General features: G+C 49.5%; 14 protein-coding genes across 14 annotated transcripts; 7 read left to right on the plus strand and 7 right to left on the minus strand.

Moving 5' to 3' along the window:
• Nucleotides 1-3,014: 3,014 nt before the first annotated feature.
• Nucleotides 3,015-5,287, plus strand: gfa1 (glutamine--fructose-6-phosphate transaminase (isomerizing) GFA1; the record flags this gene model as incomplete). The annotated part of the gene is made up of 4 exons (XM_056711744.1): nucleotides 3,015-3,019; nucleotides 3,073-3,143; nucleotides 3,201-3,432; nucleotides 3,511-5,287. 4 exons carry the CDS (start codon nucleotides 3,015-3,017, stop codon nucleotides 5,285-5,287), a joined length of 2,085 nt encoding a protein of 694 aa, XP_056565459.1.
• A 396-nt stretch (nucleotides 5,288-5,683) lies between these two features.
• Nucleotides 5,684-6,473, plus strand: N7489_005995 (lumazine synthase RIB4; the record flags this gene model as incomplete). The annotated part of the gene is made up of 3 exons (XM_056711745.1): nucleotides 5,684-5,726; nucleotides 5,785-5,950; nucleotides 6,074-6,473. The coding sequence occupies 3 exons, from the start codon at nucleotides 5,684-5,686 to the stop codon at nucleotides 6,471-6,473; spliced, it is 609 nt and encodes a 202-aa protein (XP_056565460.1).
• Nucleotides 6,474-6,660: 187 nt separating this feature from the next.
• N7489_005996 (proteasome core particle subunit alpha 7) lies at nucleotides 6,661-7,834 on the minus strand (the record flags this gene model as incomplete). The annotated part of the gene is made up of 5 exons (XM_056711746.1): nucleotides 6,661-6,987; nucleotides 7,050-7,376; nucleotides 7,469-7,627; nucleotides 7,696-7,761; nucleotides 7,832-7,834. 5 exons carry the CDS (start codon nucleotides 7,832-7,834, stop codon nucleotides 6,661-6,663), a joined length of 882 nt encoding a protein of 293 aa, XP_056565461.1.
• A 616-nt stretch (nucleotides 7,835-8,450) lies between these two features.
• Nucleotides 8,451-9,255, plus strand: N7489_005997 (uncharacterized protein; the record flags this gene model as incomplete). Its single annotated transcript, XM_056711747.1, has 2 exons — nucleotides 8,451-8,549; nucleotides 8,611-9,255. The coding sequence occupies 2 exons, from the start codon at nucleotides 8,451-8,453 to the stop codon at nucleotides 9,253-9,255; spliced, it is 744 nt and encodes a 247-aa protein (XP_056565462.1).
• Nucleotides 9,256-9,852: 597 nt separating this feature from the next.
• Nucleotides 9,853-10,188, minus strand: N7489_005998 (mating alpha-pheromone PpgA; the record flags this gene model as incomplete). Its single annotated transcript, XM_056711748.1, has 1 exon — nucleotides 9,853-10,188. One exon carries the CDS (start codon nucleotides 10,186-10,188, stop codon nucleotides 9,853-9,855), a length of 336 nt encoding a protein of 111 aa, XP_056565463.1.
• An 822-nt stretch (nucleotides 10,189-11,010) lies between these two features.
• N7489_005999 (isocitrate dehydrogenase (NAD(+)) IDH1) lies at nucleotides 11,011-12,465 on the plus strand (the record flags this gene model as incomplete). Its single annotated transcript, XM_056711749.1, has 5 exons — nucleotides 11,011-11,040; nucleotides 11,162-11,219; nucleotides 11,280-11,354; nucleotides 11,422-12,325; nucleotides 12,378-12,465. 5 exons carry the CDS (start codon nucleotides 11,011-11,013, stop codon nucleotides 12,463-12,465), a joined length of 1,155 nt encoding a protein of 384 aa, XP_056565464.1.
• Nucleotides 12,466-13,032: 567 nt separating this feature from the next.
• N7489_006000 (18S rRNA methyltransferase BUD23) lies at nucleotides 13,033-13,954 on the minus strand (the record flags this gene model as incomplete). Its single annotated transcript, XM_056711750.1, has 2 exons — nucleotides 13,033-13,852; nucleotides 13,932-13,954. The coding sequence occupies 2 exons, from the start codon at nucleotides 13,952-13,954 to the stop codon at nucleotides 13,033-13,035; spliced, it is 843 nt and encodes a 280-aa protein (XP_056565465.1).
• Nucleotides 13,955-14,162: 208 nt separating this feature from the next.
• On the plus strand, nucleotides 14,163-14,908 carry N7489_006001 (uncharacterized protein; the record flags this gene model as incomplete). The annotated part of the gene is made up of 2 exons (XM_056711751.1): nucleotides 14,163-14,232; nucleotides 14,292-14,908. The coding sequence occupies 2 exons, from the start codon at nucleotides 14,163-14,165 to the stop codon at nucleotides 14,906-14,908; spliced, it is 687 nt and encodes a 228-aa protein (XP_056565466.1).
• A 550-nt stretch (nucleotides 14,909-15,458) lies between these two features.
• N7489_006002 (GTPase-activating protein BEM3) lies at nucleotides 15,459-19,597 on the minus strand (the record flags this gene model as incomplete). The annotated part of the gene is made up of 4 exons (XM_056711752.1): nucleotides 15,459-15,484; nucleotides 15,544-16,149; nucleotides 16,203-17,149; nucleotides 17,211-19,597. The coding sequence occupies 4 exons, from the start codon at nucleotides 19,595-19,597 to the stop codon at nucleotides 15,459-15,461; spliced, it is 3,966 nt and encodes a 1,321-aa protein (XP_056565467.1).
• Nucleotides 19,598-20,463: 866 nt separating this feature from the next.
• N7489_006003 (mitochondrial distribution and morphology protein) lies at nucleotides 20,464-22,654 on the minus strand (the record flags this gene model as incomplete). Its single annotated transcript, XM_056711753.1, has 3 exons — nucleotides 20,464-20,595; nucleotides 20,653-21,854; nucleotides 21,907-22,654. The coding sequence occupies 3 exons, from the start codon at nucleotides 22,652-22,654 to the stop codon at nucleotides 20,464-20,466; spliced, it is 2,082 nt and encodes a 693-aa protein (XP_056565468.1).
• A 272-nt stretch (nucleotides 22,655-22,926) lies between these two features.
• Nucleotides 22,927-23,855, plus strand: N7489_006004 (pre-rRNA-processing protein PNO1; the record flags this gene model as incomplete). The annotated part of the gene is made up of 3 exons (XM_056711754.1): nucleotides 22,927-22,996; nucleotides 23,049-23,689; nucleotides 23,741-23,855. The coding sequence occupies 3 exons, from the start codon at nucleotides 22,927-22,929 to the stop codon at nucleotides 23,795-23,797; spliced, it is 768 nt and encodes a 255-aa protein (XP_056565469.1). The 3' UTR covers nucleotides 23,798-23,855.
• A 171-nt stretch (nucleotides 23,856-24,026) lies between these two features.
• prs3 (proteasome core particle subunit beta 6) lies at nucleotides 24,027-24,860 on the minus strand (the record flags this gene model as incomplete). Its single annotated transcript, XM_056711755.1, has 2 exons — nucleotides 24,027-24,714; nucleotides 24,769-24,860. The coding sequence occupies 2 exons, from the start codon at nucleotides 24,858-24,860 to the stop codon at nucleotides 24,027-24,029; spliced, it is 780 nt and encodes a 259-aa protein (XP_056565470.1).
• Nucleotides 24,861-25,211: 351 nt separating this feature from the next.
• On the plus strand, nucleotides 25,212-26,026 carry N7489_006006 (HCNGP domain-containing protein; the record flags this gene model as incomplete). The annotated part of the gene is made up of 3 exons (XM_056711756.1): nucleotides 25,212-25,286; nucleotides 25,342-25,390; nucleotides 25,473-26,026. The coding sequence occupies 3 exons, from the start codon at nucleotides 25,212-25,214 to the stop codon at nucleotides 26,024-26,026; spliced, it is 678 nt and encodes a 225-aa protein (XP_056565471.1).
• A 433-nt stretch (nucleotides 26,027-26,459) lies between these two features.
• Nucleotides 26,460-27,146, minus strand: N7489_006007 (uncharacterized protein; the record flags this gene model as incomplete). Its single annotated transcript, XM_056711757.1, has 1 exon — nucleotides 26,460-27,146. One exon carries the CDS (start codon nucleotides 27,144-27,146, stop codon nucleotides 26,460-26,462), a length of 687 nt encoding a protein of 228 aa, XP_056565472.1.
• Nucleotides 27,147-27,499: the final 353 nt, after the last annotated feature.

A 27,499-nucleotide genomic window follows, 5' to 3' on the forward strand; every position in this document is an offset into this window, starting at 1 on the left:
TCCGAATATTCCAAAGATGGACGTTTGGACTTCCCAGGTCTATTGGAATTTTGGAAGGTCAACAGAATTGACTGATACGAAACGACAGCACTCATTCCACTTGTCGTTTATATAATAACCCAGGTAAAGTTTCCAACCTTGGAAGGCTACTTAGATTATAAATCATCAAGTTCATTCAACCTGGAAACTTTGGAGGCACTTTTTAACGAAGATCAGCGAGGCAAACAATTAAATGTTGAAGACGACGAGGCCAACAAAAGGCCATTTCCGCAACACTGAGGTGTAGAGAACTTGAAGCAGGTATGTATATAAAGACTTGATGAAGCCCCGCAAAATTACATTTCGTCCAATTCGGGCTCCCTATCTTCCATCGTTGGTGTCTTTGGAGTCTTTAAAGTCTTGCTTTTTTGCTGTATGTTCACCTGAACATCACCTCGATCAGCCTTAACCTAAAATGGCAACGTATCAGTGGAAGTGCTCTTCTGTTGATGATGATACCCCTGATGATTGGGCTCAATAGGGAGGGAGGCAAATACCGCAACTTCACTCAGGGTAGCTAGGCTTTCATCCCAGTTATGAGCTTCATTTGCTGTCTTTGGACGTTCCGAGGCCAAAGGTGATGATTCAAAATCATCAGGGAATGAGGTGGCAACGTAGATGGAAGGGCCTCCGTTTGTATAACTAGATTTGGGGGTATTGTGATAGCAACCCCGTGAAATGGGACTAATCCGGACAACGGACAAAGGCCTGATAACTGCAGGTCGGATGACAGCACTGAAGGGCATGGTCGTTGAGTTTTGCAACTGAAGTATCGTAACTTGTCTCCTTTGATGATATGATCTCCCATGTCGATTTAAAAAACATATGTACAACCGAAGCTATACTGATCAGCTGATTGATAAGTAAATGTCATTTAGGTCATTATGACTTCGGGGGGTTCGTTACCCCACATCCGGCTGTAATATTCTGTGGTCCACGCCACCTTGAGCCTCTTTTGACCTCGTCGATTAGTATAGTAATTCTCCAATGGGCCATTTGTCAATGACGTATAATATGAGAGGGGAGAGGGCATTGCATTTTATGTATGCTATGTTCCGCAGTAGTTAACTTCTTTTAGGAAGCTGAGGGACATGCCAAATCATGTACATATATGTACATAGCCAATATACATGATTAACTACATGTAGGTACCTACCTAGGTAGGTATATAAGGCCCTCCGGGGCCCCGCCGGGGGCCATGACGCATAGTTACATAATCTCCTAAACTTCCCACCTGGGCAGGTCCGATAGATATCCCTTGGCTCGGCCACCAAGGATTGCGACCGCGCGAATATGACTGAGGGTGATTGTCTCAAATTCTGGGCTTATACGGAGTATACTTATTCTGCTGTTCCATGCTGATTGGTGTGCTTTGAGGTTTGGATCGGATGATACCACCTGGGCAGTGAGTAAAGGCCATATTTATACTGTAGCCGCGGCGTCCCTGTAAGCAACTTATCTTCAATTACTCGGTCCAACGCATGACCCAATTCCAGCAGAGATTGGACCGATCTACATATGGCAGGCTGATCCTCGGTGGTCATTCCTTAGATGTTATTTTATGACGCATTTTGCACGTGAATTTTGACCACCCTTGATCCCCCTTTTTCGAGAACAATGTAATAGACCTGATGTATCGTTGTTATGGCAGATTAAAGTCTTGAATCCAACGTCATTTCATTCTACAAAGCTATGTCTGCCATTTTTGGAATGGAAGAAATGGAGGGCTCTAGTCAAGAGTTAATCAGTAGCCTCACATCCGCAGTTAACTGCCCTCTCTCCCTAATTACCTACATAGGGCAGTGGGACCTCCGAAATAATTGGGTAAATATTGTCCGCTCTACTCAGCCCATGCCCTGGCGAATCCAGTGCTTATGTAACACTCAGGGGAAGGGTGGCATGAGGCTGAGGTACAATGTGTATGTTGTAGGGAGAGATTAACCATATATCTTACCGACCTATAATAAGATGTATAATAAGGTGGCGTAGTGGGTAGTCCTTCTCAGCCTCCGTACTCGGTACTTTGGTATGAATGACCCGAGAAGATATAGTTGGGGCAATTAATTGAGGACCAATAGTATATGCAGTCGGCAATACCGAGTCCAGGGGTATTTCGCATAAAGTATGTAGGTAGGTAGGTAGGTAGCTAAAATAGTTAAATGGTTAAAATAGTAACTGCAGAGGCGTGGAACGTCTAGCGAACCTTTCCAAGGTTCCTTTTTTTTTTCAGGGGATCCTCCCACTAAGGAATGTGCCGGGCCACTAAAAATATAATTATAGAAATCTCCGCCGAGTGGTTTTCTTCTGTTTTTTTTTTTTCCTACTGGATCTCAAGAGCTGCGCCACTTTTTTTGTTTCGCCTGGTAGCTCCGATTTAGCGTCAATACATATTTGGCCAAGATAGAAACCTGGCGAAGATCCGACTAATATAGGCCTGTACCTGGGCAACCCAGTACTGAAATTGCCAAGAAAAGGAGAAAAATCAAAGGTACTATTTATTTTGTGTTATTATTGACACTATGTAGATACTATGTAGATACTATTCATAAGATTTAATTTTAATTTGATTATTTTTCTATATCTTTTTTTTTTTTTAAAAAAAAAAAAAAAGAAAAGAAGAATGAACATGTATGTACTCTGTATGTACTCCGTATGTGTAGAAATAATAGAAGTGCCAAGTGAGACATTCGATTCCCCTAACAACCAAAAATTGGTCCGAGCATCCCCCTCATTGGGTGCAAGCTTGCACAAAGTGAAGGAGCTAATAATAATTCGCCCCTCCCCCTTCTTGCTTTCTTGCTTTCCTGCTTTCCCCCTCTATAAATACGAAACACCTGTGCCTTTCCAAGGTTCCTGCTTCTTTCTATATTTCCCCCTCTCTCTCTCTGCCTTCGTTTAATCCTCTTTACATCCCTTTACAATCTTTATTCTCTCAATACCCCCATCTTTGCATTCAACTCTCGTTTTTGCCCATCATGTGGTAAGCTCTGCTCTACCTTCCTCAATGGTGATGAATACTCACAGTCTGCTCAGTGGAATCTTCGGTTACATCAACTACCTCGTGGAGAAGGACCGTCGGTTCATCATTGACACACTGCTTAATGGTGAGTGGCTGAAAGTTGCCCTGTGATTTTAACCTTTTTGCTCACCGTTATTTCCAGGCCTCTCCAGATTGGAGTACCGTGGCTACGACTCGGCTGGTATGGCCGTGGATGGCAACAAGAAGAATGAAGTCTGCGCGTTCAAGGAAGTTGGCAAGGTGGCCAAGTTGAAGGAACTTATCGACCAGAGCTCATATGACATGACCAAGACCTTTGAGTCTCATGCCGGTATCTCTCACACCCGTTGGGCTACCCACGGTACCCCCTCCCGCCAAAACTGCCACCCCCACCGGTAAGTCCCCCAAACTCCGTACAAAGAGACATCCGGACCATTGGGAGAGATTGGGAAGCTAATATGGTTTTGTGATAGTTCCGATGCCAACTGGGAGTTCTCCGTCGTTCACAATGGTATCATCACCAACTATAAGGAATTGAAGGCTCTGCTGGAGAGCAAGGGCTTCCGCTTCGAGACCGAGACCGATACCGAGTGCATCGCCAAGCTCGCCAAGTACCTCTACGACCAACACCCCGATATCGAATTCACAGTCCTCGCCAAGGCCGTCATCAAAGAGCTTGAGGGTGCCTTTGGTTTGCTCCTCAAGTCGGTCCACTACCCCCATGAGGTTATTGCGGCCCGTAAGGGTTCTCCCCTGGTTATCGGTGTGAAGACCTCCAAGAAGATGAAGGTGGATTTCGTGGATGTTGAATATTCCGAAGATGGTGTCCTTTCCGCGGAGCAGGCCTCCCAGAATGCGGCAGCCAAGAAGTCTGCCACTAGCCTCCTCGCCCCTCCCGACAAGTCGCTGCTGCACCGCTCCCAGTCTCGCGCATTCCTGTCCGACGATGGCATCCCCCAGCCCGTCGAGTTCTTCCTGTCTTCTGACCCATCTGCCATTATCGAGCACACCAAGAAGGTGCTCTACCTGGAGGATGACGATATCGCCCACATCCACGAGGGACAGCTCAACATCCACCGTCTGACAAAGGATGATGGCACCTCCAACGTCCGTGCCATCCAGACTATTGAACTTGAGTTGCAGGAGATCATGAAGGGCAAGTTCGACCACTTCATGCAGAAGGAAATCTTCGAGCAGCCCGAGTCTGTCGTCAACACCATGAGAGGTCGTCTGGATGTGGCCAACAAGAAGGTCACCCTCGGTGGTCTCCGTCAGTACATCTCGACTATCCGTCGCTGCCGCCGAATCATCTTCATTGCCTGTGGTACCAGCTACCACTCATGCATGGCTGTGCGTGGTATCTTCGAAGAGCTCACTGAGATTCCTATCGCAGTCGAGCTCGCCTCCGACTTCCTTGACCGACAGGCCCCAGTGTTCCGTGACGACACCTGCGTGTTTGTCTCTCAGTCTGGAGAGACCGCTGACTCCCTGATGGCTCTTCGCTACTGTCTGGAACGTGGCGCCCTGACCGTTGGCTGTGTCAACGTTGTCGGATCCTCCATCTCTCTCCTCACCCACTGCGGTGTGCACATTAACGCTGGTCCCGAGATCGGTGTGGCATCAACCAAGGCATACACTTCTCAGTTTGTGGCTATGGTCATGTTCGCTTTGTCGCTGAGTGAGGATCGTGCCTCCAAGCAGGAGAGACGTGAGGAGATCATGGAGGGCCTTGGTCAGATCTCCGAGCAGTTCAAGCAGATCTTGAAGCTCAACGATCCCATCAAGGATCTGTGTGCCAAGTTCTTCAAGGACCAGAAGAGCTTGCTGCTGTTGGGCCGTGGAGCTCAATTCCCCACTGCCCTTGAGGGCGCCCTGAAGATCAAGGAAATCTCATACCTCCACTGCGAAGCCGTCATGTCCGGCGAACTGAAGCACGGTGTGTTGGCTCTTGTTGACGAGAACCTTCCCATTATTATGATTCTCACCCGTGACAACCTGTTCACCAAGTCCTTGAACGCCTACCAGCAAGTCATTGCTCGTGGTGGTCGCCCCATTGTCATCTGCAACCACGATGACCCCGAGTTCTCATCCGCCCTGACCGAGAAGATCAACGTGCCCAAGACCGTGGATTGTCTCCAGGGTCTGCTCAATGTGATCCCATTGCAGCTGATCTCTTACTGGCTTGCCGTTGCCGAGGGACTGAATGTCGATTTCCCTCGTAACCTGGCCAAGTCGGTCACTGTCGAGTAAATGTTTCTTTAGGGCAAGGTTAGATGATTCTTATGATCCAGTCATCTTCTTATCTTTAGGTGTTTTCAGCTTCGGGACAATGGAATCTCATGTTATTTTATTTTTTTAAGAAAAAATACCCTTTTACGATCCCATTGCCTACTATACTAGTATTGTTTACCATAAAGAGTCTGTGTCCTTGTATGTTGTATAAACCAAATTGACCGCTCCATCCCATTGGCGCTCAATTGCCGTGGGTGATGGATGACATTCCGCCCCCCACCAAATGCGGGACCGAGGGATTTCAACCCCTCGAGCTCTTCTGATTCATAAACACTTGTGTCAGGTTCAATTCTCCCCAACCCCCAAGGAACCAACATCATCTTTCTTTTCTCGGACCAATCAAGTCTTAACAAAATGACTACTATCAAAGGCCCCGGCGCTGCCCAGACCCACGATGGTAAAAGCAAACAACAGCCCTTAGAGAGGCACCCCAGCTAATACCGATTCGACGACAGGCTCTGGACTCCGCGTCGCGATTGTGCACGCCAGATGGAACACAGTGATCATCGACCAACTGGTAGCAGGAGCGAAGAAGAACCTCCTAGCAGCCGGCGTGCTGGAGGAGAACATCACAGTCCAGACAGTTCCCGGCAGCTACGAGCTGCCTCTCGCAGTGCAACGGTGAGTGCGGGGATGATATCACACATGCCATACCACATACTATATACTACATACCGTGTACATATGTATTGTATACTGTGTACTGTATCTATATCCATAGCTTTAACTAACACCACCTCGCAGCCTCTACGCCGCCTCCCAGCTCCAGGCCAACTCCTCCGTCCAAGGCATCAGTGCCACAGACCTCCTGTCCTCGCCCACCGCCGAAGTGACCGGCTCTGCCAACGCCGCAAGCCCGAAGAAACCCTTCGACGCTATCATTGCCATTGGCGTCCTCATCAAGGGCGCTACTATGCACTTTGAATATATCGCTGACGCGGTCAGCCACGGACTCATGCGTGTCCAGCTTGATGCGGGCGTTCCGGTCATCTTCGGGTTGCTCACTGTTCTCACGGAAGAACAGGGCTTGGAACGGGCTGGTCTTGGAAATAGTGGGATGCACAACCACGGTGAGGACTGGGGAAGTGCTGCTGTGGAGCTGGGTCTTAAGAGGAGGGATTGGGCTGAGGGCAAGATTTTGTAATTCTTGCGATAGCTTGGCACATATCTATTGTATCTTTTGAGGGCTACGACGGAACCCTCTAACATGTTTGGTGTGGCTTTTTGGTACTTAAACAACTTGGTCCTTGGTAGATTATCTTTTCGTTGGAGTAAGAAAGGAAACACCTTCACAGAACCATAATTCTTTGGGAGCATAATCTATTACATGTTCACTCTTCCATCTGTTCGCCTTCACCCTTATCCTCCTCTTCTTCATCGTCCCCTTCCAGAGCTCGCTTTGCTGCTTTCTCTGCTTCCTCAAGGATTTCCTTGGGCACTTCCTCGTGGCGGCCCTTGGTAGGTCCATCGACCGAGCTGATCCACGTCATCTCGAGCTCGAATTCCTTGTCCTTGCTGTCCTCATGAGCAACGTAGATAATGCGAGCAGCTTCCTTCACACCATCTGCCAAAGACAGATTTCCCGAGCTGAGGTCTAGTTTCTCGAGTTCAGCCTTGGCGGCCTGTCGTCCCTTGCCAGTAGCAGCACCGTAGTAGCCCTACCAATTCTTGTCAGCATATCTGTCCATTCACATCCACATGCAGACAAGTCACAACGTACCCAATACAATCCACTAGGCTCAATCATGTATAGGCCAGGACCTCCAGCCTTGGCACCCTCAACCTTTCCACCGGAGCCGGACTTGGGTCCATTGCCAACCTGTCCATCAACTGGAAGCTCCGCCTCGGTATCCCACCCACCAACAATAGCAGTTACACCGAAGGGCCGTACGCTGGAGTAGAGCGTATACGCCTGCACGTACCCACCCAAGCGATTGGCAATTGCAGAAGTCGGAATGGGGCCTTTGTATGTGCTTCTCCAGGAGGAAGCCTCATCTCTAGCTCTGGAAACGAAGTGACGACCGTCGGGAACAAGTCCAGCGGACACCTGCATTGGTAGGAAGAAGCCAGATTAGCAACGGGGTATTTCGAAGACGCATTGCGTTGGGAAGTGATAGGGCAAGGGAAACGGGGTCTCACAATTCCAACATGGCGATCGACTGTCGCGATTCTCTTGTTCGCGCCTGGCTTTAGGAGTTTGCTCGTGATGATCTTCTCCACTGCCAGCACTACACCATCCTTGCATCTGATGCCGACAGCGGTGCCTCCGTTCTCAACTGCCTTGACAGCATACTCGACCTAGATGGTATGGTCAGCAGCGTGAAGCTGGATATGGCTCATTCATGAGCTGGGATGTGTTTGGGTACCTGGAAATTCCGGCCGTCTGGCGAGAACACCGAGTTGGAGAGATCGTAGCCTGTGCCGATTGACGTCTAAAGAATCATCCTGTTAGCTTGATTGGGATACAACATAACACATTGTGTAGATCCGAAGCTGACTGACCATGATCTTGGTGAGGATGCGATGCGGTGAGGTTCAAGAACAACAGACGTCACCGTGGGCCGATCGAAAGAGTTAATCTGTATATTGGACAGATAAGGGAAGAGAATGGCCGTTTTGGAGGGGGAGTGTGGATAGGTAGGGTGAGGTTGGAAGCTCTGGGGATGATAACGTAGGTTCCTAGGCTAAGCAGTGACGCTGTCGCGTCACGGGGTTGCCTGGCAGAGCTTCCAATCACATGACCCCGAGATACCTAATCGGTACTTCGATTTGTATCTCTTCTCTACCCACTTGCCAGGTACTCTTTTCGTATCTTGTGGTATTGGGTATATTATGGACACCATAAACACACTATAGCATATTATGGGCTCATTAATGGGTATATCATAGACATAATACGCAGTATATCATTTTAAACATCTCCTAGTGGCCACTCGGGACCGCAGCCCAACCGAACAAGAACTTGGGCATCTTTGCCCCTCGATCCAAATAAAAGACACAACTTCATAACTTCTTTCTCATATCCAGTTTTACAGGGAACAAACATTCGAATCGGGTTTCGACGTTCTCCATTCATTCGATATTGTTGATATTGTTGATCTATACAGAAATCGACCCCTCCATGTCTTCCTCGATACTACATCAGTGCCCGCAGTGCGGGCACGTCTCCGATATCTCAAATGCACTTGCAGCTTTCATCGAGAACCCTCACTGTAAACAGGTAGATTATGCTCGTTCTTATCATGTTGTTCCAAGGAACCTGACCAGGAGCCTATATATAGTGCGGCATGTCTGCATCCGAAAGCGACTCGAAAGTACAAGACGAACTTTCCGCTCTGTTTGATAGGCAAATGAGTATGACGCAGCTGCATCCTACTCCTAGAGAAACCACCGTACCATCTCAAGTGCCAGAAATTGCATACAGTATTACCCAACACTACCATCACTCGGCCCACAGAGTTGCCCAGCAAACAAACCAACCTTCCAGCATTGATCTCCTGAGACATCACGGTCTTGATCCAGGTGCCCTTACTTCGCAGCAGCTTGCGCTCTTTGAAAACGCCGATGCAGAGCAGAAAGAACGGTTGCTCCAAACATGGCAGCTCTACTCGCAACTTGGAAAGGAAGCCAGTGCCCCTGCTGGGGACTTTGCTATGCAGGATTCTGCCATGGATGACAGTGGGGATATGAATGCCTATGTTGATGCTGAGCCGTACATGGTATCTGGCTACGAGAATGTTGCTGATCGAGCCTCTCATATCCCGAAAGAGCCCACCACTGGTGAAACCTACGTTGGCTCAAAGGACCCGGTGTATCAAGGTCCGCAATGGTGGGAGCTGACAAAAGCTGGTCCGATGGAATCAAACTACGGCGCATTTGAAGAGATGAGACGATATTACCCTAGCTGTGGTGTATACCACTGGTAGTGTCATATTATGTCTATTGGGACGAATTCATTGTATATATTCCTATTATTCTTGTTCTTGTCTTTCCCGTGCCTCTATATGCCTCGACTAGTATAAAGAATACATACCAACTATATTCCAAAGGCTCCCCTCTCAGCTTAAGGAATATCTAAAGTGATGCCCCAAATGAAAGCCGAATTTAGCGCTACCTAGACTGACTGAAACAAATTATCTTTTGGGGATTCTGAATCGAAATATTGTGTCAAAAGGGGATGGAATTCTTTGATTCTAGATACGTATTTCTCTGGGAATGATCCATCAACCCCCACAATTCAATGCTAGTTTAAATCAAAAATCCATGCCATGATTAACGGTGAAGACAAAAGAGTGTTAGCCATTGGCATTCTCGTAAAGCAATCCATCATATCCAACCATGCTTCCATAAGCTTCATATCGAAAAAGTAGCCGATGGTGTCGCGCATACCGGTAATTGAAAAGGGAGCTACCGAGCAATCTCTATCGATACACGCAACACCACGGTGCTCAAAGTAAAGGAGACACTGGGAAAAGTCAGTCGATTGATTCCATGCATAGGATAGATCAAACGGTAGCATACCTTTACTCGTCATCCTCTTCCTCGAGAGCAGCGAAGGCACGAGCGAGAGCATCGCTGGTACGCTTGACCTCATCGACGGCATCGGCGGCACGCTTGGCCTTGTAGCAACCCTGACCGATGTGGCCACACCACTTCTGAAGGACAAGGGGCAAGCCTCCGGCCATGGCCTCGGCGAGAGCATCAGCAGAGCGCTTGACGTCGAGGGAGGCATCGGTGGTTCGCTTGCAGCCCTGGCCAATGTGGCCACACCACTTGGGGAGGGTCTCGCTGGGAGCAAGAGCCGCGGCCTGGACGGTGCCAGCGGCGAGAACGGCGACGACGACGGAGATGAACTTCATCTTGATGGTTGGAGGAGAAACCGGGGGTTTGAAATTGGCAAGTTGGTTTGAAGATTGAAGGACAGATACTGAGAAAGCTCGATGATGGAGATGTCTGGAGAAAAGAAATTGAGACAGCGAACTGCAATGAGGTTTATATATTCGTGAAGATCAGTATCATCGCTCATCGCTTGTTCAATGGACTCGTTCATTGAGAAGAGCATGGTTGGACATGAACTCGAAGAACTGGTTGCTCTGAATAGAGGCATGTGGTTCTGTATAGGGTTCTGAATAGTGTTCTTTGTCGACATCAGCCTGAATAAAGGTACTGCTCGAGATCGGCAGTTCTCAATAGGAATCTTATTGACCGATGTCAGTGTGCCACTCCAATAAGAACCTCAGGTCTCGTATAGAGAGGGTCTAGGGCAAGCCATCCTGTCGAATGCTTTGACGGACAAGTCGGCTAATAAACCAAGTTAATTGAGCTGGAGTATATTAGTCAAGATGGTAGATATATTTCTTTGGTGGATTTGACCACGATCTCCGGGGTATGACATATTCGAGGACCCGAAGAGGATATGAATAAGAATTGACGAAAGAAATGCAGTTCCGAGGGGTAAAATGAATAAGAATGTAAGTTTCATTGTCTCATTGTTTGGAAGTTGAACGGAGGCACCTCAAGAGACCTCAGAGACCTCAGAGATAAGATCGGGCCGGCGCTAACCAGAACTCGCTCGCCGAGCCCATCCGGAGCCTTTTTTTCCCGTTTTCATTCCCTTTCTCCCAACCCCCCTCTCCCTTTTGGTGATTCGTGATTCTTCCCCTTTGTTTAAATCTTCCAAAATGTTCTCCAGAACGGCACAGCCTGCCCGGGTAAGTCTTTCCATTTTTCTTTTTTGCTTTTTCCCGTGTTTCCGCGTCTCCCGTGACTTCAATCCTTTCCAATGCAGTTGGGAGTTGGGGGCTTTCGCTAACCTGTCCTTGCTCTCTATAGACTCTGCTCCGCAGCGCTTCCGCAGCTTCGTCTCTCGGTCGCTCTATTCCCGCCAGAAGTACGCCCATTGATCTCTCCTGCCTCGAATTCAACACCCCCCGCTAACGAATTTGCGCAGCCTTTGCCAGTGTTCAGTCGGACATCTTCAAGCCCACCAAGTATGGTGGCAAGTACACTGTGACCCTCATCCCTGGTATGCCTCTCATATTTTGCGCCTTCTCTGCTTGTATGGCGCATGCTCTGGACTAACATCCGACAAGGTGACGGTATCGGTGCTGAGGTCGCCGAATCGGTCAAGACCATCTTCAAGGCCGATAACGTTCCCATTGAGTGGGAGCAGGTCGATGTTAGCGGTGTTGACGCCGGTAACAAGCACTCCGAGGAGCTTTTCCGCGAGTCCCTGGCTTCCCTGAAGCGCAACAAGCTCGGTCTGAAGGGTATCCTCCACACTCCTATTGAGCGCTCGGGCCACCAATCCTTCAACGTTGCCCTGCGTCAGGAGCTGGACATCTACGCCTCCATCTCTCTGATCAAGAACATCCCCGGCTACGAGACTCGCCACAAGAATGTCGACCTCTGCATCATCCGTGAGAACACCGAGGGAGAGTACTCCGGCCTCGAGCACCAGTCCGTCAACGGTGTTGTCGAGTCCCTGAAGATCATCACCCGCGCCAAGTCCGAGCGTATCGCCAAGTTCGCTTTCAGCTTCGCCCTTGCCAACAACCGCAAGAAGGTTACCTGCATTCACAAGGCCAACATCATGAAGTTGGCCGATGGTCTCTTCCGTAGCACATTCCACAAGGTCGCTGAGGACTACCCCACCCTGGAGGTGAACGACATGATTGTGGACAACGCTTCCATGCAGGCCGTCTCCCGCCCCCAGCAGTTCGACGTTATGGTCATGCCTAACCTTTACGGTGGCATTCTGTCCAACGTGGGTGCTGCCCTCGTTGGAGGACCTGGTCTTGTTCCCGGTTGTAACATGGGCCGTGACGTTGCTGTCTTCGAGCCTGGTTGCCGTCACGTCGGTCTTGACATCAAGGGCAAGGACCAGGCTAACCCCAGTGCTATGATCCTGTCTGGCTCCATGCTCCTGCGCCACCTTGGTCTCGATGACCACGCCAACCGCATTTCCAAGGCTGTCTACGATGTTATCGGTGAAGGGTGAGTGGACACTAATACCGTTGTGAAAAATGACCATACTAACTCCTTTTAGCCGCACTATGACCCGCGATATGGGTGGTCAGGCTACCACTCACGAGTTCACCCGGGCTGTTTTGGACAAGATGGAGGCGTCTCTGTAAATTTTGGAATCCCGCGCGCTCCAATATACCTACCGCTACGATTGAGGATGCCTGCTGATTCTTGGTGTTCTGCACCTGAATTGGTCGGCGTGGTCCTCATTTGATGTATTATCTTTTCAATTTAGCTCGAAACGTTCCCCGCAAGTTATAGCAATAGACAATTTTTCTTTTGTGATCATAACGTGGACATTCATTGCATTAGTAGTTGGGTATAAACATCAAGGCCATGTGTCTTCAACGGGCCAACTTCATATCACGGTGCCCAGATGGTAAAGAGCTCAATCTCCAATCCTCCAACCCGTTGCGAGGTCTCTAGTAGACATCTCATCGACTAACTTGATCCGAGTCGAACATGTGGCTGATCCATGAGCATCCATCCCCCAACAAGACTATGTGACCAAATTCCGATCCAGGCGCATGGATAACGCCCAAGGGAATGCGCATACACAGACAGAATGTGCAAGGTACATACTTGAGGGAGAAAGACTTGAACACTCTTTCCATCCAGGATTTTCTCCTTTTTTTGTTTCTCTTGATTGAATCCACCAAAGACAAAAAGCAGTTCAATCAGAAAGCGATTCGTCGTTTGCGGCCAGTGTATTTCGAGCTAGCCTTGACGACCTTGCCCTTCTTCGCCATCTGCTCCTTCTTGTTCAAAATCCAAGCCTTATCTCCCTTCCTCGGGGGCCCACGAGCATTATTGATCTCCGCAGCCTTCCTCCGAGCATCCAAGACACTGACATCATCCATGCCATTCACAACACCAGTAATATCACCAGTAAGACCACCACCACCGACCGTGAGAACCAGATACAACTTGCTGCTCTTAGTCCCCGGATCATCTTCAAGGATACCGGCACCAAAGCCCGCTTTGATAGCAGCACCACTGATCATACTCCGCTGGACATCATTTTTCGGGTAGAACTGACACACCGCACGACCACCACGACGAAGGCTGGCATACAGACCTTCGAAGAAGCGTCGCAGCCGACCTTCAGCAGTGACATCGCTAGTTTCCGCATTGCACAGCCACTGGATTGCACTGATGCTGATTGCGGCGTCGAATGTGCCCGGTCGGAAGGGGACGCCCTGTCCGATGTCTGCGAGGAATAGATCGCCTTCCACTTCGCGTTGTAAAGCCACGTCCAGCATGCTGGGTGAGATGTCCATGCCGATCCAGGTGTGTGGGCCGCCTTCCTCGGGGGTCACTTCGGAGAGCATTTCGCCCGAGAGACCGGAGCCGCAGCCGAGATCGAGGATGAAGGATGGGGATTTTAGGTCGAGGAGTTCCAGTGCGCGACTGGTCATGTTGGCTTGGATGTTGCGGATTCGCGAGGACTTTGTATACTTTCGCGATTCATTGTCGTTATAGAACAGGTCCGGAGGGCTGGAGTTTTCAAGATGGGGAGATTAGTTCTTTTTTGTTTCTTCTTCAAGATCACTGGAGTAGGGTCAGTCTGGCATACAGGATATCTTCAGGGCGCGACATGGTGTGTGGTATTGAATGTGCAAGTTGCGTAAGTTGAAGTTTGGAAATTCATTAAATTATTTTTGGTGGTGCTGCCTGAGGCATCTGTACCCCAAAACGTCCACGTTCTCCGATTGCATCTTGAATCTCTCTCTCTCTGAGGCTGATTGCCTCTTGCATTACTTTTCAACACTACCGTTGTTCCAAAGCTCTGTCTTCACCGGGAATCATGTGGATTCTACCGCTAGTCGGTTATTTCGGGGTGGTTGTCGGGTTTGCCTTTCTCACCTTGTCCATAGGTATGGAGCGACATGGGATCCTCACAGGAAAGGAAAAAGGCTGACTTTTAAAACCCCAGCTTCGGGACTATACTATCTATCTGAGCTTGTGGAAGAACACACGGTTCTTGCCCGCCGTCTGTTGACCCGTCTGATCTACGGCATCGTCGGGATACAAGTTCTGCTTATGATAATTGACCGTTTCCCTGTGTCATTGTCTCTGCTGAGCATTGCTTCGCACATGGTCTACGCCAGCAATCTGCGCCGATTCCCCATCGTGAAACTATCCGACCCTCTTTTCATCCTCTCCTGCCTTCTAGTTGGTCTCAACCACTGGCTATGGTTCCGCCATTTCTCGAAGCCTTTGCCTACGTCGAACAACTGGCGTCAGCCGTATGGAGTCAATTACGATGAGATGCCTTCTTTCTCCGAAGTGGCTTCATACTTTGGCCTGTGCGTCTGGCTCGTTCCATTCGCTCTGTTTGTTAGCTTGAGTGCGGGGGAAAATGTGTTGCCAAGCATGGGCTCTGAGTATGCCACCGGGGAACGTGCCAAACCCACTGGCCTAGGTCCCTCTGATGGCAAGTCCAAGAACAAGGGAATGGCCAAGGCCTTGGTGGATGGTGTCCGAGATTGGACAAGGGAGACCGGTGAACTGATGGGGTTCTGGAGAGGGGAAAGTACAAGACGATTCTAAGTGAGCGAAGCCACGGTAATTGATGTTACATATAGATGAAATGAGATTTGCATTCCGCCGTCACATATAGTGTAAATGGTAAAAAAATAAACCGGCAAAGCGTGCCTCCATATCGCGTAACCGGGGGCCACCAAATTTCCAGATAAATAAGAGTAAATAGTAATGTATGGACATCGGACATCGGATATCGAGCCATAGTGGAAGCGCTGAAATATGGGGGTAAGAAATGAAGAGACGAATAAAAGGAAAAAGAGATGAAGAGATGACGAGAAAGAAAAAAAGAAGGGGGTATAACGACGGTCAAGGTGGCTGACCATGGCATGGGAACTCTCAACTCCAAGATGGACCATCAAATTTGGTGTACCGCATCTTGATTACCATTATCATTAAAACATTCCCTCGCGACTTTGCTGAGATTGCCAAGTGGGTTAAAGTCATCATTCTGCGTGCAAGTCGTAATTTTGCCGGACAAGAGTGGCATGACCACTGGGTCCAGAATCAGAAAGGCGCGGAAAAAAAGAGAAGAGACCGGTGAGAAGCGAATCATAATTCACTTGCCCTGGTAGAAGGAAGGATCTTTATGGACAGTATACGTTAGTAAAGGCCGTGAGGATCTTCTCATGCTTGGGTCTCACCTTCCATAAAGAGCATTGAACTCTCCCGTCGCTTCGTCTTCGCTGAGCGAGTGTCTTCCGAGTTAGGCCCCAACATGCCATTCAAAGAAGAATACGAAGCGCCGGCACCCGGAGGTTGGTTGTACTGCTCATGTCTGGAAGACGTTGGTTGGTCATAGCTAGGTTGCATTGGGGTAAAACCAGTGTCGTGGTGTGTTCTGGGGCCATCGGAAGGACCGTTCACATCGCCAGTGGTTCGGAACGATGTCTGCTGGTACGAAGGTGTAGGAAGATCCGAGAACATTTGATGACGCGGGGAACGAATATCATCGGCTGAGAGTGTGTTTTCAACTGTCAGTTCCGTAGGCGGCTTGGCAAAGCTGGAATCAGTATCGCCAAAGATACTGTCGTAGTCCGTGAGGAACATCGAGAAGACTGGTGCCGGGATATTGAGAGTTGGAGCGAAGACAATGCCCACGTTCCTGACCGTCATCTTGTTTACATCGGCATTGTTCACAATCTCGATCAAGAATTGCGATAGAGCCCGTAGCAATGCGAGATTAGGCCTGGGCAATCTATGTACCAAAGAGTTGAAGGCAGCGACCTTCTTTTGGCGGTCGTCAAGTTCTTTTCGGTTGGGTTAGCAGAATAAAAGAATGCAGCACCGAAAGTGTACATACCAAGAACACGAAGGAAATCCAAATGGAGCTCCCGGGTCAAAACTGTTGTCGGAAGCTCTCGAAGGTATTGCTTGAAGAGAGAAGCCACAGCATGAATGTCGTAATACTGATCTCCAGACACGAAATCAACATCACCTTCAGTGTTGAACCGTTCTTTCAATGCTTTGATCACCACGTTGGAACCGCTTAAGCGGAAGATTCCTTCCTCCAAAGCGGCTTCCTTGGCATGGAGATACTCAATACAGCGATAAACCACTGCCGGCAGCTCCACATCAATGCCTGGCGGTCCACAGTCTTGTACGGCCTCTGCTAGGGGTATACCAAATACAGGTCTAACAGGACCTGTCCTCTCAACAGGGTTGCTTGCTACTGCTGTGTCGTTGCTGGCCTGAGCGGCAAGGTCGAACGAGGACCTAGTACGGAAACCCCAGATACTGCGTTTCTTTTCTTTCGTCGATGTCTTTGCCTTGTTGCCCCAGGCTTCCACGTCTTGAATGACTGTGCCGTTTGTGGGCCTAGATATCAGTCTGGGAGACTGCAATGCTTGATCGGAAGAAGACATGGCCATGTCCTTGAATTCTGTCGACAAAGCCGCCGGAAGACGTGGGGATCGGGGAGCTTGCTCAAGAGTGGAACCAATAGTGGGAGGATCAGCTTGCACTGCGTCGTCAAAGCTGAACCCCTGGACGGAAACCCCTATATCCTGGTCGGGACTATCAACTCCTCGACCGGATCGCTTGCTTCCGTTGTTCAACTTTTTAGACTTGCTCTCGGCTGCGGAGACTGGTTGCTTTTGCTGTGTTTGGAATTCATCTTGAGATGGAGCCTGGCTTTTCGAAGACACACTCCCACGTCCCTCATTCTCGGAAGAAGCACTCTCAACATATTCCATGAGAGCATCAACCCAGGTATCGCGCTCCTCATCGCTCTCGGCGCAAAGAACATGCCTAACAAGTGCCGATGAATCTTTTTTCTTCGGTTCCCAAAACCAAAAACGCATGTCGATACTGGTTGTCAGAGTCTTCGTCGGTCCCAGAAACTGAAGTATTCTCGGTCGATTTCGGCGATTGCTTGCCGATCTGGGCATGATGAAGTTTTATAGTACCCATGTGTGGACCACCGGGAGATTCGTAGTATCTGAGTTCAGGTCCATCAAGAACAAAATATCTCGCTTTCCAGCCACCAAAGTTCTTGCCTCGTTTGGTCAAGTAACCTTCCTTTCGGGGCTTTCCATCTGGACCACGTGGCATATCGGGCCTTGCCTGGGCGATACCTTTCAGCAGACTTGTCTCGTCGTCTCGAGGCTCGATGGCATCACTTGTCAAGAATTGGCAGATAGCTAAAGCAGCATTCTCGTCCATTGGCGTGTTCAAAAGTTTGTCGAAGTACGCATTCAGTGCGGCACGTCTCAAGTCAACCTTAGCAGGGGAGTGTCCGCTGAAAATACTTCTATCTGGTAATTTCCCAGGGAACGGAGAAGATTGTCGGACTTTTTGATCCAGCTGTGGCAAAGCACCAATGACCTTTTCAACCCGCCATAGCTCTGACATCTCTGATCGCAGGATCACACTGAGAGTAAAGACAGGCTCCTCGTCCAGGGGCTTGGACGCCATGTAGCTATTCCGGGAAGGACGAAGCCGCGACGAAGACACTCTGACTTGAACTAGAGGAAGGGCATTCGGGGGCAAAAGCAGGCCCTGGTATTCATCTGACATCAATCCTCGGTATATTTGGTTGTCTGGAAAATTTGGAGATCTCGGGCTGTCAATCATGACCGTGGGATCAATTGATGGAATAGGGCCATTGGGACGTCCTGAAGGGATGGGAGCAAAGCCCGTGGGATGGTTGGCCATTCTTGGAGAAAGCGGAATTGGGGCCTGATGTCCGGATGCCATGGAAGTGGCCATGTCTCGTGGCATGCGAGGCATTGGGGAATTAATAGGTCGATCTTCTGGTCTCGGGCTCAAAGGCAGTCCAGGGCTCATGGGCATGGCAGCGATGGAGCGCCCATTAAAGGACGAAGCGGGAGGGGGCCGAGCGCCCAAAAGCGACCCCAGTGAACCAGAATCACCCACATTCGGCGGGGATCTCGTAGAAAGCTCCCTAGGGACCATTTCCGGGCTACACGTTGCTGTATCCCGGGAGGTGTGAGAGGATGATGTCTGGGACAGTCCCACAGAACCGGTCGATCCAAACATATCCTTCTGCAGCGCAGCTTCGCGGTCCTGGTCGTCCTGCTCTCTCGTCTTTCTCCGCCCGCGGTCGGCGCTGGGAATCCCATTTCCATTCCCGGCGTCGCCGTAATCAGATCCTGAATCGGTATCGGAAGCTGAGGATGCCCTCTTATTGTCTGCTTGGCGTAAATTTAGAGGAGCAGGCGGCGGTTTGCGACTTGGGTGTGGAAACCTGCTCTTTCCGTCTCCTACTGGAGATGGGATATCTGTGGCAGAGACTGGACTTGTGGTGTTTTCGAAGCCCCGCCGAGAAGCTTCAGATGGTGGGGCGATCGATGGCGGGTCAGGCTTGCGCAACGGTTTCTCTTTGTCAGTGCTCGGCGCGGCCACGGAGGCCACGGGCTCGGCGACCGGCAATGGTGGAGCGTCTTGTATATCTTTAAGCTTCTTCCGATATTTATCCTTCTCTTGGAAAGCACGCTCTAGATCCTTGTTGAGGCCGAGGATTAGAGTCCTTTGTTTGTCAACCAATTTCCAAAGTTGTGCATTCTGAGAGGCCGCTTGATGTTTCTCTTTCAAGAGGTGCATAATCACAGCCTCGGCAGATCCAGCGGCATTGATGAGATTGTTAATGTCAGCTGGACTGAGCGCATTGACATCAAAGGTCGATCTCTGAGAGTTGGAGGATAGGGATGAAATAGCGGAGTCAATCGATGAGGTCCGAGGCATGGTGCGATTGGGTGCACGATCTCCCGGCATCGAGTGTATAGAGCTGACGGAGGAAGAGGCAGATCGATCGGGTTCTGGCGCACGGGATTGTTTCGGTGTATTCCTTTCGCCAGGTTGGGCACTGGCGTTCGCCGATTCCGTTCCTACCATTTCTGGTGATTGCGACAGACTCTGACCAGTGCTGAAGGGTGGCGCAGAGTAAGGTGCATTAGCCACGCGAGAGATTGGCGACCGATCCTGGGAAGAAGGGTTGGATTTCGGTGATAGAGGACTCTGGGATGATGTTGATCCGTCGACGCGGTACGACTGAGGCAGGGAACTTGTATGCAACGGGGAAGGTGCTATATGTCGAGAACCAGGAGCAGGTCCGGGGCGTTGATCAGATCGAGCTAAATAATCCCGCGGGATGAGGCCGTTATTGACTGGGTAGCTGGACTGATTCTTATATGAAGTTGGCGAGCTTTCATCATTCTCTCGCGGAACTTGCGACATGGCTGTAGGGATCGAGACTCATCAGAGGGGTCACGTTCGGGGGCGACACGAGGCGAAGACCCAGGGGGCGAAAGCGCGGAACCCCGGAAGCTTAAGCTTAAGCGCCAGGGAGGAAGAAAGGGGTATTCTTGACCGATCAACCAACTCGAAAGAAAACAACGGTGAACACACTCCCTGGTGGCACAGAGAATGGGAGTGGAGAGGGTGAGAGAGCTTAAGAAAGCGAAGTGGGGGGAGGGAAAAAGGGGGTTTCGAGCTAATAAGAATAATAACCAACAATAACCAACAAGATAAATATAAAAGCAACGGGTATGGATAAACTCAGTACTTTTGAGAAAGAAAAGAGAGGAGGAAGTGAGGAAGATGGTTTGAGATGTGTTGGTATGCAGAACTGATCCCTTTCAATCTCCCGGAGTTACCTAAGAGAGTAAGAGTATCGTGAGTATCGTATCATACTATCATATGTATTCTGTTTCTTTCCAGTCTTTTCCAGTCTTTTCCTTTGCTTTTCTACATATTAAAAGTGCATCGCGTATAAAGAAATGGATATATAGACTATTTGTAGTACAAAGCCGCCCCGGCATTCGGCACAACTGTGGTGGAACCAGAGCGATATGAAAGTGATTGAGAACTACTAGAAGTTGCTGTGTATAATGTTTTGGATGTCCAGGGCGACCCCTGGAAATCGTCTCATACTTGGACAGTTGGACTGGTTTGATTTCTGTTTCCTATTTGGTTTGAGACGGATTCTATCGTGAAAAAAATGACCTAGACTCCTGTAAATGCGACCGCAATGAGTATAATACAGACCAAATGAAAGAGAAGAGAAAAGGAACGCCAGTCAAATGAGGTACAGAATAGTACAATTAGGCAATGTTGCCAGCCATGCCCATGAAAATAGCCTGGGCGGCCAGCTGAAGGGACCAAAACCCGACTTTCTTGAACCGCCTTTTCCGGGCTTGGTCATCCACGACATCTCGAGCAAAAGCATCGTAGGTCTGAAGAAGTTATCAGCAATGATCGGTATAGTAGGACACAAAAGAAAAGGTACTTACTGCAGCCGACAGGTCATCCATCAGGCCACTGTCAAAGACGGTCCAGCTTCCATCGAAATCTCCGACGCGCTTGACTAAGCGGCAATTGATGGGAATAAAGGTGCGCTTGGAGTTAATGTAGGCAACGATAGGACGGATCAGTGCGTTGTTGATGTAAGAAAGATCCCGGGTGAAGATGGGCACTACAGCCCGAACGTTGTTGAGGTGCACGCGCAAATCCATGGCGAGGAAACGTCGATCCTCAGTCTCTGATTCTGGACTGGACGACGAAGATAGAGGCTCCGGGTAACGATTGGTGGTGACAGTGGTTTCCAACCGATCATAAAAATCGACCATCACCTTGGCCAAGCTCTCATCATTTTCTGCGGGTAACATGATGTCGGCCACAATATCTACAGTCCCTTCATGAATCCAAGAGAAAGGGCCCTCAACACCGCGGTTGAGATGGTCGATATTGAGTCCGTCGACTCGAATCCTATTATGTTTCTTCCACGGGCTTGGTTTGCCGTCTTCATCCACTTCGCTATCCTGCCGAATACCCGTAAATCCATGGGTTTGGCGAGCGTGGATTGTGAACAAAGAGTTGTCATAAGACCCAGACATCATGTTAGCAGAGAGGAAATCGTAGAAGAGCCATTGCTTCCGCAGCTGAGGGAGGTCGCATGAGAAGATGCTAACGGAGAAGGGACGGAAGTTGTCCGGTTGGTAAACGGTGACGAGCAGGTCATGCATCTTGAAAGAGTCGATTTCAAAGTCACCGGGAGTATGTTCATGTCGATATGATTTAGGATCCAAGTCCTCCTCCGGCCAGTAAACATGACGACGGTCGACGACACCCCGTATGCCTTTCACCTCAACATCATGCAGTGGGCCCTTTCCATTCAGCCATTTGGTAAATGATAATGTCACGTTGACCGTCTCGATCGACAGATCAAATTGTGTGTAGTTAGTATCTTCCTCTTCATCAGATACTACCTGGGAATCTTCGAGCCCAGTGTCACCTCGAGCTGCAGCCGCGGCTGCCGCAGACTTCGACGAGCCCTTACTGACATGACCGGCGCCTTGGCCTGGTCGTTTTGACACAAAGACATTCTTGAAGGTGATGACGCCATTTTTCCATTTTGGCACGATTGCAGATTCAAAAACAACCTTGACTCCAGAAGACTTGGTTAGATAGTTACCTACCCACCCTGCCAATGTTTCTGTTCAAGCACATTAGTATCCAGGCCTTACTGCAACAAGAAGTGGACGTACCCTGAGCAAAGACTGTGTTGATTGCGAGGATCAGAAGCGAGAAGAAAGTGGTAGTTCCCACGACGACCCAGACGATGTGGCCCAGCAAAACCCACGAGAATAGGGCAGCAATCTCATCCAAATTGTAAGGACGAACACTTCTTATAGAGAACCACTTAAATCGTACTTTGAGGCGTGACCAGAACCCAGTTGCTGCGGCCAAGAGCTCCTCTTTGGTTGGCCGATGTAGGTGAGGCATATGTGGTAAGCGATCCATCAAGTGGCGGCTGTTCGTAGTTGACTGTTGAGTGTCTTGGGATAGTTTGGTTTGTGAATGTGTGGTGGATGTATCTTTGCCGGATTGGCCAAGGGTCTGGGGGCGGTCATTTTCGTTGCGTTCATGAGTGTCTTTAGAAGCTTGTTCCCCCCGTTGATGGCCGTCTGAGGTATGTAAAGTTCGCTTCCAGACATACTGGGCGGCAATTTTGGGAGAGGAGATGATGCATGATGCAGTTGTGTCCGCAGCAGTGGAAGTAGGCGAGACGCCGAGAACAAAGAAGCCACCAGAAGCGAATCTTTTAGTGAAGCGGGCCGGTTTCGCTGGGAGTGTCGAAATACGCCGCGAGTGATTTGGAAGGGACGAATCGAGGAATAATCTTGAGGTATAAGCATCCGGGGCCGATACGCGATTCATTCGTATGCGACCAACAATTGGATTTGCTGTGTCCCAGATATGGGCGTACAGCCGGCGTCCCAGATTGGCAGACATCTTTGTCTTTACATACTGGACATGAATGAGAGACTTGACAACAAGGTAGGACAGGCACACTGTATTATGAACAGCAGTTGACCTGTTGACAAGAAGCTTCCAAGCTTGCGAGAGTTGCGAGGAACCGGAATGAAATCATCGGAGTTTGTCATGTTTGCATCAAAAAATTCCCTTCCGCCCACACTTCATTTTTCCGTGAGGGGGAACTGATTAAATTTTGCGATAACAGATTTTATGAAGGAAAAAAAAACCTTCATTCTTTAATCAACACAATGTCGGCCCCTACAGCTATTCGCCAGCCAGAGCAGCCCCTAGGGGTTCAGCCTGAGACCATCTCTCATGGTTAGTATTCGACTTGATCTGCAAATTCCTCTTCATAGCTGACAATCAATAGATCAAGATGATGAAGTTTTGATCGATGTTCAAGCCACGAATGAGGACGCTCCGATTAACCCCGTCGCTGAGAGTGCCGGGGACAGCGAAATGCGCATCGACGAGGAAGGTCGCCCTGTCTTCACCCCGGCCAAAGACGTGGCTACTGCGTATCGGATCGAAACACGAAAAGTGCCTGTCCCACCGCACCGTATGACCCCGCTTAAAGCGAGCTGGGCCAAGATCTGCCCTCCTATCGTCGAGCACCTCAAGTTGCAAGTGCGAATGAACATCAAAAGCCGATCAGTCGAATTGCGAACCTCCAAGTTTACCAACGATGTGGGAGCTCTGCAAAAAGGTGCTGATTTCGTCAAGGCCTTCACTCTTGGCTTCGATCTCGACGATGCGATTGCCCTTCTCCGACTTGATGATCTGTACATCCAGACCTTCGAGATCAAGGATGTGAAGACTCTGAACGGAGAACATCTTGGTCGTGCTATTGGACGTATTGCAGGCAAGGATGGAAAGACCAAGTTTGCCATCGAAAACGCCAGTCGGACACGAGTGGTACTTGCAGACCAGAAGATTCACATTCTGGGTGGATTCAAGAACATTCACATTGCCCGAGAGGCGATTGTCAGCTTGATTTTGGGTAGCCCTCCGGTAAGTCCTGGTCGTATAAACCTGAAAAGGAATCTTTTTAACACAAAATAGGGCAAGGTTTATGGCAACCTTCGGACCGTCGCCTCGCGAATGAAGGAACGCTTCTGATTCCACGACTCATTTATCTCATCCGGCATGGTGTGGGCGTTCAGGTGCATCAGGTTTTACGCTGTCTTCTTTTTTCTTTTCCTTGACCTTAGAGAGGCATGACGACGTATAACGTAAAGATATCAATTCATGGAAATTTCATTCATCTCGATTATGTGTTTGTGACCAACTGATCACAAAAGAGCCCCGCCCCCGATAAGAAGGCCTCGATCTACCATGTCCCAATAGTCTAATCCTGCTTCAGGGCATGGAACACCTCCTCAATTCCTTCGCGGGTAACAATAACCAATTGCAAACCATCGCCAACCTCGATATGTCTCTCTACGGCACTTGTAAAGGCATCCTTTACAAGTTTCGTGGCCGTTTCCTTGTCCAGAGGCTCAGCCTTTTTGGGAACAAGGGCATGTCCTTCTCCGCTTCCAGGGATGTATTGGTTCTTGGAGTTGACTTGGTTGTCCAGGAAAGGCATGATCAAGCTGGATGCCGCACCGGCAGCCCGGCACTGTTCCCGCTCGTAAGAGCCCACCGGGTCGTAGCTGTACAAAGCCCCCACGCCTTCCTCATCCAGACCAGCCAGAATAGCATGTACGTAGTACGGGAAGAATCGCTTCTCGTAGAGGATCGTCGACAATCGCTGTGCACATGCTCCCACTGACATGGATTTCCCATGTTGGTACTTGTACATCCTCACCATGGTGTCCAGCTTTTCCTTGAGAGCATTTCCATCGGCGGCAAAACCGACAACAGAAAGAATGATATTAGCTCCCTCGCCGGTCTCATCATCACCGCCGATCTTGAAGACTTTGGGGACCATGCGAGAGTTGATATTGTAGCCTGATGTGGAACGAGTGTCGCCGGCGAGGATAGCGAAATCAGCACCCGTGATACCGAGGGTGGAACCGCCATTATCGGTGTAACTAGCGTAACAATTAGCCAATGTTACTGCTTGGTTTGGTCAAGTCGTTCCTTACGGGTAAAACGAGTGTTGTTTGACATTAGCGGATGTTGGCTCAGAGAAGGAGCATCCGATAGTCCCAGAGTGGTTACCCATGAGCGACGTCATCTTCGGAGAGATAGAGCTTTATTTCAAGAAAATATCACCACGGCAGTCTGATAGGAAAATTTAAAGTGTTGGATGTAAAAGATTCTTGAGATTGGGGAGTTCTGGAAGATGGAGAGCAAAGAAGCTGGGTGTCTGACGCGATGCGGTAGCTGCCTTTTGATTAGGTAAGAAGTCCAAGCTCCCCGAGAGCCCTGGAGGGCTCGATATATACTCTCGCTGCCTCGTTTATTCCTGGACGTTAAGTTGTCATACTCTGATTCGAAAGAAAGATTGCTCATACCTTGGAGCTTATTCTGCTGTCTTGATCTCCTTCAGTCTCGACACTTCTACTTGGACACAAACTGCGGCGTGATGCTTGGTCTTGGTGACTATGAGAGCAGCAGTGAGGGAGAGGCAGAGCGCAAGGGTCATTCACCCAGCTCTCAGGTATTTTGAGCCCCGAAAGAGCAGCACCTAGGAGCTGCTAACCCCGAAGCAACAGCGCAACAAGGATATTCCACCTATAGCCTCGCAAGCTGGCCAGAACGAAGGTAACATGCCTCTTAATACTCCGGATCTTAACCCTCCGGGGGACCAGTAAGCTCCAAGTATTGGCGCTGACAATTTACCCAGGTCGTAAACCATCTCTCCATCAACCAAAAGAGACACGCTCTCATGTTGCGAGCGATTCAGTCCCAGAAGGACCCGTCCTTGGCCCCGCTGCTATCGACATGGCGCCCCTCTCGGAGGACAAGCATTCGACAAGTGGACGCTCATCTCCCTTCTCGGCTTCGCGAAGTCTCGTTCAAGACCTCACTCTCCCTCCCGTTCCCAATCTAGACATCCCACCATCACCTCCCGGGTCTCCTAACCCAGCCGCAAACGCGAAATTCGAGCATTTCCTCTCGCTCAAAAAGCAAGGCGTCCACTTCAACTCAAAACTGGCCAGCTCGTCGTCGCTCAAGAATCCAAGCTTGCTGAAGAAGATGATGGAACATGCTGGGATTAATGAGCAATCACAATACGACACATCGCTGCCAGCCGATCTATGGAATCCCTCCGATCTGCCCAAATGGGGTTTCAAGGAAGAGCTCCTGAGGACTCAGCAAGATTTCCGTAAACAATCGGAGGAGAAAAAGGCATCGGGCGAGCGAAGCTCGGTTGATTTTGTCACTGGATCTGCTTGAGGATTCATTCAGCGGGAACCAGACCACGAAGACCGACCTTACAGTGTGCCAGCTCTCGGATGGTATGGCCGAACGACCTCGGGCATATCTTCTTTCGAGAAATGCGGACATTCCATATTATAACCCGAAAGGGCGGCTGGAGCACATTACCTGAATGCTTCGAATATTCAGTGACGCAGTAATTGCCTACCCTACATGGGAACTTCCGTTTTGGCATCCTAGGATTCAAGAAGAACTTCTCTATCTTCGCTCAAAATCCAAGACTATGTGCCCATCTCGGAGCAAAATACTGGTGGTACATCCAATGACTCTAAAAAGAGTCCTGGAAAGAGGATCAACAGTACGCTTTGATTGACATATTGACATAGCGCACACTTGGACTCGTGTATACTATCATACTTGTGGATCATACATTGCAACAATGACGCTTGTTTCAGCCTCCTCCTCCTCCTCCTCCACCACCACCACCGGCTCTGTGTTTGCGCCGCTTCGCCTTCTCATACAAACTTAAACAAGTAACCAAAGCCATTCGATCAAAGTCCTCTCCGTATTCCACTCTAATTTGCAGTTTCCCACCTCTTTCTAGCCCCGCCGCACCTGAGAATACGGCCAGAAGCTGCTCGGTGTGCTCATCCACGAGCTTATAGTTCTGACCGGTCCATTTAGACGGTGCTGAATCTTCAACGCCAATGGTACGTGTTCGCTTCCACAGGAATGACCGCCTCCCACTCTGAGTTTGATCAGATTCGCATTGAACTGTCATTTCGAAGCGGTATTTCGGTTTGCGAATGAGTTCCTTGGTCATGTCCTCCCACTGGACGGCGTTCACATCGTCGGTGTTCCCAATGCCTATTTTGTAATCGCCGGACGACTTAGCAAATTTGGAGACGGCCACAATTGGACCTTTGCTGCTGGTACCAGCATGGAGAATAAGGTCGGGCTTGTTTGGGGTGAACTCAGATACTTCGCCGTAAAATAGAGGCTGGTTATCTGCTGAGTTGATGTCATAGTGTCGGCGGAAGAACTGATTGGTGATGTTATACACGCGCGAAGGGACATTGTCATCAATGGGAGGGGCAGATGCCGTTGACCCAGCACGACTTGAGCCCGGGGAAGACATTAGATTCTCCAGAGATAAGTATAGATATTGAAAGGTTGTTAAACGGAGTGAGGTACTGCCGGGGGCCGCAGATCTATTTATTATGCGAGAGGTCCATAAGTTTTGAGGCGAAGCATGCTACCAAAGAAAGTCCCTCAGGAAGCGAATACGAGCACCAAATCAGGTTAGACGACAGTGCGTATGTTGTACATGTATTAAGACCTCGAGAGTAAACTTAGATACACAATTATAGTGTAACTAATTCTAGAGGGTCGTATTTAGTTAGTTAGTGGATATATAACATAGTTGGTCGACATCCTCCGGGCTGGATGACCGCGAATCTTAGTCAGCCAAGCTCTCCGTCAGCTCGACTG

The sequence above is a fragment of the Penicillium chrysogenum genome (assembly GCF_028827035.1).
Source record: "Penicillium chrysogenum strain IBT 35668 chromosome Unknown utg000004l_segment0_segment0, whole genome shotgun sequence".
In the NCBI taxonomy this organism is placed as follows: Eukaryota; Fungi; Ascomycota; class Eurotiomycetes; order Eurotiales; family Aspergillaceae; genus Penicillium; species Penicillium chrysogenum.